At 43.7% G+C, this 13,003-nt stretch overlaps 1 protein-coding gene across 1 annotated transcript in view; it reads right to left on the bottom strand.

Moving 5' to 3' along the window:
* The window catches only part of LOC125446730 (fibrillin-1-like), a 570,259-nt gene that overhangs the window by 55,705 nt on the left and 501,551 nt on the right, over positions 1 to 13,003 (bottom strand). Inside the window, exon 57 of the mRNA XM_048520489.2 lies at positions 2,772 to 2,978. Coding sequence (XP_048376446.1) covers positions 2,772 to 2,978 — 207 coding nt within the window. The remainder of the gene's footprint in view (positions 1 to 2,771; positions 2,979 to 13,003) is intronic.

Raw genomic sequence — 13,003 nt, 5'->3', positions numbered from 1 at the left:
AGTGAAAGGTCATACTTGTTACCCTAATAGGTAATAGGATGTTTATTTTGTTAAGATCTATAATTGCTGCTCAATGACTTACTGTGACAAAAGGAAACACTGATTATAAGTGCATGCCACAGTGTACGTTACTACTGAAACATGTTTGAAGCTTGTTTTGAAGAGAACTCCAGCATTCCTTCCTCTTCCTTGTCTCCAGGGTATATGTGTAGAACTAGAGGGCAAGCAAAGATCATGGGTCTCAAAGCACATTATCTTCATTCAAATTAAACTGTGCCAACACCAGCACCAACATAGAGTGCTCTGAAGAGTTACCAAGTGACACTGAGAACCCTGAAGCACATGCAGTGTGCCTTAATGACTACCGCCCAATAGCTCTGGCTTCAATAATCATAAAGTGATTCGAGGGGCTAGTGATGGCCTACATCAACTCCAGTCTCCCAACCTGCCTCAATCCCCTACAGTTTGTCTACTGACATAACAGATCCACAGAGGATGCCATATACCTAGCCCTGCACTCATCCGTGGAACATCTGAACAACAAAGACACCTACATCAGACTCCTGCTTGTTGACTACAGCTCCACTTCAGCACTATTATCCCGCCAGACTGATCTCAGAACTATGTGACCTTGGTCTTGGTTCTGCCCTCTGCAGTTGGACCCTCAGCTTTCTGACCCAGAGGCCGCAATCAGTGAGGATAGGTATAGTTATCCTCCACAATTAACACTCAACACTGGAACCCTTCCCCCCAGGATGCATCCTCAGCCCCCTACTGTACTCCCTGTACACCTATGATTGTGTTGCCAAATTCTGAACAAACACCATCTAGTGGGATGGATATTTAACAATGACAAGTCAAAATACAGAAGGGAGGTAGAAGGCTTGGCGACATGGTGCAATGAAAATCTGTCTCTCACTGCCGGCAGAACTAAAGAACTAATCATTGTCTTCAGAAAGAGGAGGAGAACATGCCCCCATCTACATCAGTGGAACTGAGGTTGAGAGGGTGGAGAACATCAAGTTCCTCGGATTGATAATAACCGACAAACTGTCCTGGACGTCCAACGTAAATACGATGGTCGAGAAGGCACAACAGCATGTCTTCTTCCTTGGGTGGCTTCAGAAATTTGCCATGTCGGTAAGGTCTCTTACTAACTTCTATTGATGCACCATTGAAAGTACACTGTCGAGGTGCATAGTGGCCTGGTATGGCAACTGCTCTGCCCAGGACCATAAGAAACTACAGAAGGTGGTGTGCACAACCCAGACCATCATGAAAGCCAAACTTTCATCCATGGACTCTATTTACACAGCTCGCTGCTGCAGAAAGGCGATCAACACCATCAAAGACACATCACACCCTGGTAATGATCTCCTGCAATCTCTTCTGTCAGGCAGAAGATACCAAAGCCTGAACACATGCACAAACAAGGTCAGGAACAGTTTCTTTCTGGCCGTTATCTGGCCGTTGAATGGACTCCAGCCTCAAATAATGCAACCTGCAATGTAACCTGTGTGCCTCTAAGACTTTTCGGTCTGTACATCCTTTGCTTGCTGTGATCTGTCTGTACCTGGTCGTAAACAAAGCTTTCAATGCATTTTAGTACATGTGACAATAAAATCAATCAAGCAATGGGAGTAGCCAGTGGGTGGAACAGTAGAAATCTGACCTCTGGGAAAAACATTGATATTTTTCTTTGGCTACAAAGGTTGATGATTTGAAGATCATTGGCCTGTTAGTTTTAAAAATACTTCTTCTGAGCAATGCTGACTACAATAGTCCTGATTATTCTGCTGAAAGTAAGATGTTCACCATCTGTTCACTTGCGACAATCCATCACAAAGAACATGACAACTACAGAGAAATCAGCAACTACCACCCCAAAGACAGTCATTATATTTAGTTTGAATCCTCAAATGTTTCTACAGAGGCCTAAACTTCAAATCTTTAACAAGCTACCTTTTGAATCTCAGTCTGTGAAAATAGCTTTCCTTTGGCTGTGCCTGGTCTTGTCAAGAAGTTTACTTGGCTAATGGTAAGTGCAGATGGTGCACTCCCAAGGTCATTGGATCTACCCAATACAAAATAAAAGTTAAATAGAAGGTAATAAGTTAGAGCAGTTCAGCTTAAAGAAACTCTTCGCAGCTAGATGAGAAAATAACTGATCTTTAATATCAAGTTTCATTGTGTATGTTGAGTTCATAGCTGAGGCAGAATATAATTCAGGGGTCACATCCACCAGTTTGAGAACCAGTGACAAAACCCCATCACCTCCTCCTAGGAAGACCCACTCTTTCAGCTGTCAGGATATCATTTAAGTAGTCAGCAGCAGATCACTTCTCAGTTAACGTGACGATGGAGAAAGGAGGCAGGGCAGTGGTCTGGCTAATTGGGTGCCAGCAGCTCTTCAAATGTAGCAGGTAGACAGGGAAGCAATGGTTGCTGTGGTAATACAAGAGTCCCAGGCATTGAGGACCCAGACCACAGGTGAGTGAAGGCAGGTTGAGGGTCACCGGCTGAGGCAGGCTCGTAGGGTGTTGGAAGAAAAGGAAGGGATATGTACCTCGGGTGACCCACGTCAAAACATCTGAAAACACTCATACAAACGAAAACATAGCACTCTCCCAAATTTTAAAGCTGTTTTCATATAAAAGCATTATTATGTGGATTATTACATTATAATCCAATAAAGCATATGAACTATATAAACATAGGCGAAAAATAAAGAAGAAGTTATGAAGTATCTCTGGTCACATTTGACAAATTACCTTTTCCATCTGTGGTGTAACCAGGTCCATGTGGACATAGTTTCTTATAAGGTCCTGTTCCTGGCAAAGGGCAGATTTCACATTGTGTACCCCAGCCACGTCCACCATCACAGCAACACTCTGACTTTGTAACAAGATTTCGACTACTGGAGGCCATCTGGCACATAGTCTGAAGCACTTCCGAAAAACAAAAACCTTTGCGGTTGTCTGCAATAAATTAGGTGTTGCAACATCTGATGAAATCAATATATATCACATTCCCTTTGTAAATTTTTACTTTATTAAGATGTAACAGTTATCTTTACCCATATCATTAAATTTGGATTAGCTTTGTGATAAATTGAGTAACATTCAGTCTTGCTGATTTGATTTTTCCAAGATTTTGAATTTCATTGCCAATACTGCATTTAAAACAGTTAATGAAATTACTGAAAAGCAATGGTTTATGAATTTATAAATCATTAATTCCTTTAAAATTTAGTACCAACATACATGCAATATCTAACACTTTGAAACTATATTTGTAACTTTATAATATTAAAAACACACCAGTAGCTAATGATAGATAACAAAGTGTGAAGGTGGATGAACACAGCAGGCCAAGCAGCATCTCAGGAGCACAAAAACTGACGTTTCGGGCCTAGACCCTTCATCAGAGAGGGGGATGGGGAGAGGGTTCTGAAATAAATAGAGAGAGAGGGAGAGGCGGACTGAAGATGGATAGAGGAGAGGGGAGTATAGGTGGGGAGGGCATAGGGCAGTCCGGGGAGGACAGACAGGTCAAGGAGGCGGGATGAGGTTAGTAGGTGGGAAATGGAGGTGCAGTTTGAGGTGGGAGGAGGGCATAGGTGGGAGAAAGAACAGGTTAGCGAGGCGGGGACGAGCTGGGCTGGTTTTGGGATGCAGTGGGGGGAGGGGACAAGCTGGGCTGGTTTTAGGATGCAGTGGGGGAAGGGGAGATTTTGAAGCTTGTGAAGTCCACATTGATACCATTGGGCTGCAGGGTTCCCAAGTGGAATATGAGTTGCTGTTCCTGCAACCTTTGGGTGGCATCATTGTGGCACTGCAGGAGGCCCAGGATGGACATGTCATCTAAGGAATGGGATGGGTGTTAAAATGGTTTGCGACTGGGAGGTGCAGTTGCTTATTGCGAACCGAGCGGAGGTGTTCTCTCACCTATCCCCTCCTCCATCTCAAGCCACACCTCCATTTCCCACCTACTAACCTCATCCCGCCTTCTTGACCTATCCGTCCTCCCCAGACTGATCTATCCCCTCCCCACCTATACTCTCCTCTCCACCTATCTTCTCCTCTATCCATCTTCGGTCCGCCTCCCCCTCTCTCCCTATTTATTCCAGAACCCTCTCCCCATTCCCATCTCTGATGAAGGGTCTAGGCCTGAAACGTCAGCTTTTGTGCTCCTGAGATGCTGCTTGGCCTGATGTGTTCATCTGGTTTCACACTTTGTTATCTTGGATTCTCCAGCATCTGCAGTTCCCATCATCCCAGTAGCTAATGATAATTCACATTAACTTCAGCTATCACGATGTTCCCCTAAAATGATTTTTCTAAAATAATTCACTACTTCCTTATGATAACTGCATTCACACATCATAGATTACTTTATAACAAAGGAATTATTGAGTTCGTAAATTGAGTATCATTATGATGCAACTTACTTCAAAAGATGCAAGAGAGAAATCACCTATCAACAATAACATCCAAGTAAAACTACGGTAGAACTAGAAACCAATACAATTCTTTGTTTCACTGTAATATCTTCAAGTCTCCAGTTTTTTTGGGTACAGAAATTCGAAGATTAATGGCCTTCTGAGAGAAAAAAAATTCTTTAGATCTGTCTTTTAACAAGAGACTCTTTAGTTTTAAACCATTCCAGTTTTAGACTTCTCCACAAGCAGAACCATCCCCTCATCATCCATCCTGTCAGGTTCCCTCAGAACATTACATGCTTCACTAAGGCTACTCTCATTCTTCTAAAGCACAATTCGCAGAGGCCCAAACTGTTCAACCATTCTCAAAAGTGATTTCAGGAATGAACCTAGTGAGCCTATTAATTGCCTCAAATGCAAGCCTTGCACAGGGAAGTCAAAAATGTATGAAGTTCTCTAACTGTGATCTCACCTACATACTGTATTTTTTTACTGTACAGTTGTGACAAGAATTCCATACTTATCTATTCCATCCCTCTTGAAATAAAGTGTAATTCTATTTGCCTTCCTAAGGTGAAGTCATCTGGTTTAACGTGTATTCATTTCAACACACTAGGCCTGACTGGTAAGACAGATGAGCTCAGAGCATGGATTGACTTTCGATGCCAGGATATTATAGTCATTAGATGGATCTGGCAGTTAAGGTTAAAGATAATCCCAAGAGTTTCTGTAGTTATACTAAGAGTAAAAGTGCGGCTAGGGAGAGAATAGGTCCCCTTAAAGAATAGCATGGCCCTCTATGTGTGGAGCCACAGGAGAGAGGAGATATCTTTAATGAATATTTCTCCTCAGTGCTTACTGAGGAGAGAATCAAGGATGCTAAGGAAATAAGGGAAACAACTGGGGATGTTTTGGACTGCATACATATTACCAGGGAGGAGGTGCCTGCAGCCTTAGAGCACATTAAGGTGGATAAATCCCCTGGGCTATAGCCAAAATATTCCAGAAATATAAGAGAAACAAGGTTGAGAGAAGGGCAGGACTGGAATGTTCCAGGATGCAGAAGTTACAGGCGTGGCAGAAGTATAAGTAAATGAGAAGGGTATTGCCCTTTTGATAAGGGAGGACACAACAACAGTGCTTAGAGGGGATATTCTTTATGTTTAGAACTTAGAAAGAAGAAGGGGGATGGTCATTTTGTTAGGGCCAAACTATAGACCCCCAAATAGCCAGTAGGTACTAGAGGAGCAGATGTGTACAGACATTGCAGACTGACTAGGCGACCCGAAGTGTAAAAGGCCCGGACGGGGTGGAATTTGTCAAATATGTCAAAGAAAGTTTCCTAAATCAATATGCAAAGGGCCCTACTAGGGAGGTGTAACATTGGACTTCTTCTTAGGAAATGAGGTCAGGCAAGTGACTGAAGTGTCAGCCGGAGAGCACTTTGGGTGCAACGACCATAACACTCTTAGTTTTAACATAGTTATGGAAAAGGATAGGACAAGTTCATAGGTTAAGGTGCTAATCTGGAGCAGGGCCAATTTTGGGGCCATTAGGCAGGATCTAGCAGAGGTAGATTGGGTGGATCTGTTTGAAAGAGGAAGAACAATCGGCATATGGGAGAATTTTAAAAGTGTGATATCAAGAGTCTAGGGTCAGTACGTCACTGTTAGGGTGAAGGAAAAGCTGGCAGGTTTAGGGTTCCTTGGCTGACGAGGGATATTGAGGCTCTGGTCAGAAAAAAGAAGGCATACAGTGCGTTTAAGCTATTGGGCTCAAGTGAATCCCTACATGACTATAAAAAGTGTAAGAGCACACTTACGAGGGAAATCTGAAAAGCAAAAAGAGGTGAATCTGGTGGATAAGGTTAAAGATAATCCCAAGAGGTTCTATAGCTATATTAAAGGAGTGGCTAGGGATAGAATAGGTCCCTTTAAACATCGGCATGGTTGTCTATTTGTGGAGCCCTAGGAGATAGGGGAGGTTTTTAATGCATATTTCTCCTCAGTGAATCATGGATGCTAAGGAAATAAGGGTAACAAGTGAGGATATTTTGGATCGTATACATATTACCAGAGAGGAGGTGTTTGTAGCCTTAGGTCTCATTAAGGTGGGTAATTCCCCTGGGCCAGAACAAATCCATCCTCGGATGTTGTGGATGGCTATGATAGAAATTGCCCTTTCGATAAGGGAGGACACAACAACAGTGCTTAGAGAGGATATTCTTTATGTTTAGAACTTAGAACGAAGAATGGGGATGGTCATTTTGTTAGGGCTGAACCATAGACCAGCAAATAGCCAGTAGGTACTAGAGGAGCAGATGTGTACAGACATTGCAGACTGACTAGGCAATCCAAAGTGTAAAAGGCACAGACAGGGTGGAATTTGTCAAATATGTCAAAGAAAGTTTCCTAAATCAGTATGTAAAGGGCCCTACCGGGGAGGTGTAACATTGGACTTCTTCTTAGCAGAGGTTTTTGCTTCATCTTTAGCCATTGGTGAAGTTCCAGAAGACTGGAGGGTGGCTAATGTTAACCATTGTATCAAAGTTAGCAAACACAAGCTAGGGAACTGCAGGCCAGTGAGCCTGGCATTAGTGGCAGGCAAGTTATTGGAGAGGATATTCAGGGACAGGATCAACCAATATTTGCATAGTCAAGGTCTGATGAGGGATAGTCAGCATGGATTTGTACATAGAAAGTCATGTCTGATAAACCTTTTAGAGTTTTTCCAAGAGGACAGATACAGTTAGGGTGGTGGATGTTGTCTATATAGACTTCAGTAAGGCCTTTGACAAGGTCCCACACAGCAGGCTAGTCATGAAGGTTAAGTCGCATGGGATCCAAGGAGAGTGATTTGGATTCAAAATTGGCTCAATGTAAGGCGCACAGGGTGATGGTTGAATGTTGTTTCTCAGACTGGAGGCCTGTGACTAATAGTGTGCCACGGGGGTCGGTGCTGGGTCCTTTGTCATTTACATAAATGATTTGGATATGAATGTACAGGGCATGATTAGCAAGTTTGCAGATGACACAAAATTAGGGAGGTATTGTTGATAGTGAGGAAGGTTATCAAGAATTACAGAGGGATCTTGATCAGATAGGGAAGTGGGCTGAGTATTGGTAAATGCAATTCAATACAGATAATTGTGAGGTTTTGCACTTTGGAAAATCTAACCAAGGTAGGACTTACACAGTATGTTGTAAGGTCCTGAGGAGTGTTGTGGACAGAGGGACCTAGGGGTACAAATACATAGTCCATTGAAAGTGGTGTCACAGGAAGCCTGGGTGGTGAAGAAATCATTTGGCATGCTGGCCTTCGTTGGTCAAAGCACTGAGTATAGGAGTTGGGATGTTATGTTATAGTTGTATAAGTCGTTGGTGAGACTGCACTTGGAGTATTGTGTACAGTTTTGGTCACCCTGTTGTTGGAAAGACATAGTTAAACAGGAAAATGTGCAAAGAAGACGCACAAGGATGATGTCAGGACTAGTAGGCCTGAGTTATAGGGAGAGGTTGGTTAAGGTTAGAACTTTGTTCCTTGGAATATAGAAGAATAAGAGGTGACCTTATTCAGGTGTATAAAATCATGAGGGGTATAGATAGGATGAATGCAGATAGTCTTTTTCTCAGGAACGGGGAATTAAAAACCAGAGGGCATGGGTTTAAGATGGCAGGGGAAAGATATAAGAAGGACCTGAGAGGCAACAGCTTCAAGCAGAGAGGGTATGGAACAGAGAAAGTGGTGAGGCAGGTACAATAGCAATTTTTGAAAAAACATTTGGATAGGCACATGGATGGGAAGGGTTTAGAATGATATTAACCAAATGCGGGCAATTGGAACTAGTTGAGTGGGCACTATGGTCAGCATGGACCAGTTTGGGCTGAAGGGCTTGTTTCCATGCTGTATTCCTCTATGACTCTAATTTCTTAAGGTACCTGCGTGGAGTTTGTAATTCATGCATGGCAGAACTCTGCAGTCCGTCACTACTTAAATAATATTCTGTTTTACGGTCTCACCAATCAAAATGAATAAACTTGTCTTTTTCTGAATAGACTCCTTACAACTTAATAACTTGGATTTAAAAAAAGTTTTTCTTTGTCTCATTCATGCTTTTCTCTTACCATCTCATGTTTCAACTCTAAGATTGAAGATTGCTCCCTGAAATATGCAGAATATATACTAGGAAGTGCTCTAACATACACTTCCTAGTATATATTCTGCATATTTCAGGAAGCAATCTTCAATTTGATTAGAATTTAGAATGAAGGGCTGTTCTTTCAAATTTAGGACTTTGAATTGAATCTTACTGGTCCAAAGATGTGCAGGTTAGATGGACTGGCCAGTAAGAAATGCAGAGTTACAGGGATAAGTTAGGTGAGTGGGTCTGGGTGGAATGCTCTTCAGAGGGGTTGGTGTAGACTTGTTGGGCTGAATGGCCTGCTTCCACATCGTAGGGATTTTGTGGTTACTTTTTATTCGCTAATTGAGAGTTGCACTTGGGTATTTGTTTGCAGCGAGGTCGAATGAGGTGGGACATTACCACTGTGCCCCAGAGGCATAGAGTCATAGCGATGTACAAGGCAAAGAGACCCGTCAGTCCAACTCGTTCATTTCAACAAGATATCCTACATTAATGGAATCCCATTTGCAAGCATTTGGCCCACTTAACTCCAAACCCTTCCTATTCATGTACCATTGTACTGATTGGAAGCAGATGGATCATGGTGACTATGAGATCCTTGATTGGGGTTGTTAACCTTCGCAAATCAGCAAAGTCCCAGATGACCAATGGCTCTGAGCTGGGTGGCCACAGCCAGTGTACTGTACATGAGTAAATAAAGGATGACTTGCTGATGGGGGGAACAAAAAGAAAAAAAATATATATAATCAAGAGATTTAGAATCGCCACATTCCAGGAGACTGACTCTGAGCTGGCTGGTCATAGCAGTGTACGATGCACAAGTAAATAAAGAATGACCTGGTGACAGGATACCGGCCTCTGTGCAGTTATTTCAGTGGCGATGGGAGAAAACAGGTCATGCCTGAAAAACATTTGCTTGTAACAGTCATCTTGGAGTTGGGTAAGCATTCCTGGCATCATGGGAAGCTTGACTCATTAGATCCTGCTGTCAAAGACTGGGTGCAGTATATGGAAAGATTGTGATACTTTTTCTGGGCAAACGACATTGGGACAGTTGAAAAGCAACAAGGAATCCTTCTGACAGCTTGCAGACCTGAGGCATTTTCACCTATTACATTAGATTAGATTCCCTACAGTGTGGAAACAGGCTCTTTGGCCCAACAAGTCCACACTGCCCTTTGATGCATTCCACCCAGACCAATTCCCCGATAACCCACACACCCCTGAACACTACGGGCAATTTGGCATGGCCAGTCCACCTAACCTGCACATCTTTGGACTGTGGGAGGAAACTGGAGCACCCGGAGGAAACCCACGCAGATACAAGGAGAATGTGCAAACTCCACACAGACAGTTGCTCGAGGCTAGAATCGAACCTGGGTCCCTGGTGCTGTGAGGCTGCAGTGCTAACCACTGAGCCACCGTGCCGCCCCTACAAAGGGGCTTAACTTCTCCAGAGTCACCAGATACTAAAACCTTCCAACAGTTGATGGAGTTGGTTAAGGAATATTACAACTCCCAAGTCTCCTCTAATTCTGAGATGCTATTGGTTTTATTTGGCTGTTAGAGCCGCAGGGGAATCTGTATCAGGATTTTTGACGAGGTTGAGACAACTGGCAGAGGTATGTGATTTTAGGTTAACCCTGAATGTGATGCTGATTGGTATGTGGGATTAATGACATAGGGGCCTGCTAGCTGAAGTCCAAATGGACATCAAACATGCAATACAACTGGATTTGTCATCAGAAAATGCGGCAAGGGGAACTTGGGAGATACAGGGCATCCAAATGGAAGTAGACCCCTCACCTGTCCGACTGAGCTTGGGGATCACCACTTCAGTGCAGGCAATCCCAGAGACTCACGCAGGACATATCCTGAGCAGAGACATTCCAGCCCAGCCCACAGCAAAACTGAGCCTCAGCCAAGTGGCTAAAAAGTTCTTCAGGATCTGGGCCGGCAAGCCACAGTTGCTGCCGGTATGTGGACTTGAGATAGCAAAGGAGTCCTACAAGGCCTGACTTGAGTGAGAAAACTCGTAGGCCGCTACCCAGGACAATGTACACCCTAGAAAGTCTGCTTACATGTGGTTTGGAACAATTAAAATGTTTATGACATCCAAACTGGAACCCATTAAATTAACATTTGGTTAAGTGGTCACCCAGTTCCCATGGAGGTCAATAGCGGTGCAGCTGTATCTGAGGCTGCAGAATCTGTCTTCTTATATTCACTCAGGACTCTCCAAGACCTCAGCTGGGGAACTGTTGCAGATTAAGGGTATGACTTCAGTTCCAGTCTCCTATGGTAAGGATATGGTGCAGTTACCACTGATGGTAGTAAAAGGCTCGGGTCAAGCTTATTGGGTTGGTATTGGTTGAGAAAGATTCAATAGACAATTGACAATAGGTGCAGGAGTAGGCCATTCGGCCCTTCGAGCCAGCACCACCATTCATTATGATCATGGCTGATCATCCACAATCAGTGTCCTGTTCCTGCCTTATCCCCATAACCCTTGATTCCACTATCTTTAAGAGTTCTATCTATCTCTTTCTTGAAACTATCCGGAGACTTGGCCTCCACTGCCTTCTGGGGCAGAGCATTCCATATATCCACCACTCTCTGGGTGAAGAAGTTTCTCCTCAACTCTGTTCTAAATGGCCTACCTCTTATTTTTAAACTGTGTCCTCTGGTTCTGGACTCCCCCATCAACGGAAACATGAATCCTGCCTCCAGATTGTCCAATCCCTTAATAATCTTATGCGTCTCAATCAGATCCCTTCTCATCCTCCTAAACTCAAGTGTATACAAGCCCAGTCGCTCTAATCTTTCAACATATGATAATCCCGCCATTCCGGGAATCGACCTCGTGAACCTACACTGCACTCCCTCAATAGCCAGAATGTCCTTCCTCAAATTTGGAGACCAAAACTGCACACAATATTCCAGGTGCGGTTTCACCAGGGTCCTGTACAGCTACAGAAGGACCTCTTTGCTCCTATTCCTCTTGTTATGAAGGCCAGCATGCCATTAACTTTCTTCACCTAAATTGATTCAACATTTTTCATTTAGAAAATGGCAGCCTCAGTGAGGTCCTAGTGATATACCCGGGAATATTTCAGAAAGGGTTTGGGACTAGCAAAAGAGCCAACGCCACTTTACATGTTGACTAGGAAGCAATTCCGAGATTTTGCAAGGTCTGCCCAGTGCTGACTGTCTTGGAGGCAATGTGGAGGTGGAAATGAGGAGGCTGGGAAGTGAAGGAATCTCAAATCAGTGCAGTTTGTAGAATGGGCACACCGGTCATACTGATTGTGAAACTTGAAGGTTCAGTTCACCTTTGTGGGGATTTTAAGCAAATGGAAAACTGCTTCTTGTCACTGGATAAATGTCAATCCCTTACATAGAGGACTTGTACACTAAGTTAGCAGTGGGGTTGTCCTTTACAAAGCTGCACATAAGCCATCCCTACCTGCAATTGTGCCTGGATGAGGAGTCCCAGAATATGCTACAATTAATGCCAATAAGCGTTTATATCAATATACAAGACTGTCATTTGTGGTATCATAAGCCTATGCCCTTTTCCAGTGGGCCATGGAGAACATGGGGCCTGGGTTTGATTCCAGCCTCAGGCAACTTCTGCTTGGGTTTCCTCAGGTGCTCCGGTTTCCTTCCACATTCCGGATATGTGCAGGTTAGGTGGGTTTGCCATGCTAAATTGCCCGTAGTGTTCAGGGATGTGTAGATTAGGTGAGTTATAGGTGAATGTGTCTGGATGGGATGCTCTGAGGGTCAAAGTAGACTTGCTGGGCCAAAGGGCCTGTTTCCACACTGTAGCGATACTATGATTCAAATCAGGTCAGTCAGGTGTGCAATGTGGCACACTCAGGTGCGCTGGAAGTTGCATTGATTAAACATTTTACAAGGGCAAACCCAGGTTGTTATTTATCTGGATGATTACTAACAACTGGGAAGACCAATAAAGAATATGCTGAGAACCTGGACATAATCATTTCTCCCAGGTGACTGTATGCCTTCAAAGGGAAAAATGTATGTTCCAGGCACCCCGAGTGGCCACTTGGATTACTGATTTGACAAAAGGGTGTTACACCTATAAAGTGAAGGTGATCAAAGGCCCAAGCTCCCGGTTCTGTACCAGAGCTTAGATTTTCCCCTGGATTAGTGAATTATTATGGAAAATTTACATGTAACATTGCCTCCATCTTGGCACCCTCACACATGCTATGAAAAAGGGTCAGCTTTGGGAATAGTCGTGTAGCCAAGAGGGTCCTTTAGGGAAGCGAAAAAGCAGCTATTGTCATCTCAGGTATTGGCCCACTACGAACCAAAGCGAGAAGTAGTGTCTCCCCATATGGTATCAGGGTACTGTTGACTCACAGGTGGCCCAACAGAGAAGAATGCCA

This window comes from Stegostoma tigrinum, chromosome 36 (assembly GCF_030684315.1).
Source record: "Stegostoma tigrinum isolate sSteTig4 chromosome 36, sSteTig4.hap1, whole genome shotgun sequence".
In the NCBI taxonomy this organism is placed as follows: Eukaryota; Metazoa; Chordata; class Chondrichthyes; order Orectolobiformes; family Stegostomatidae; genus Stegostoma; species Stegostoma tigrinum.
This window is presented reverse-complemented; position numbering and strand designations above follow the sequence as displayed.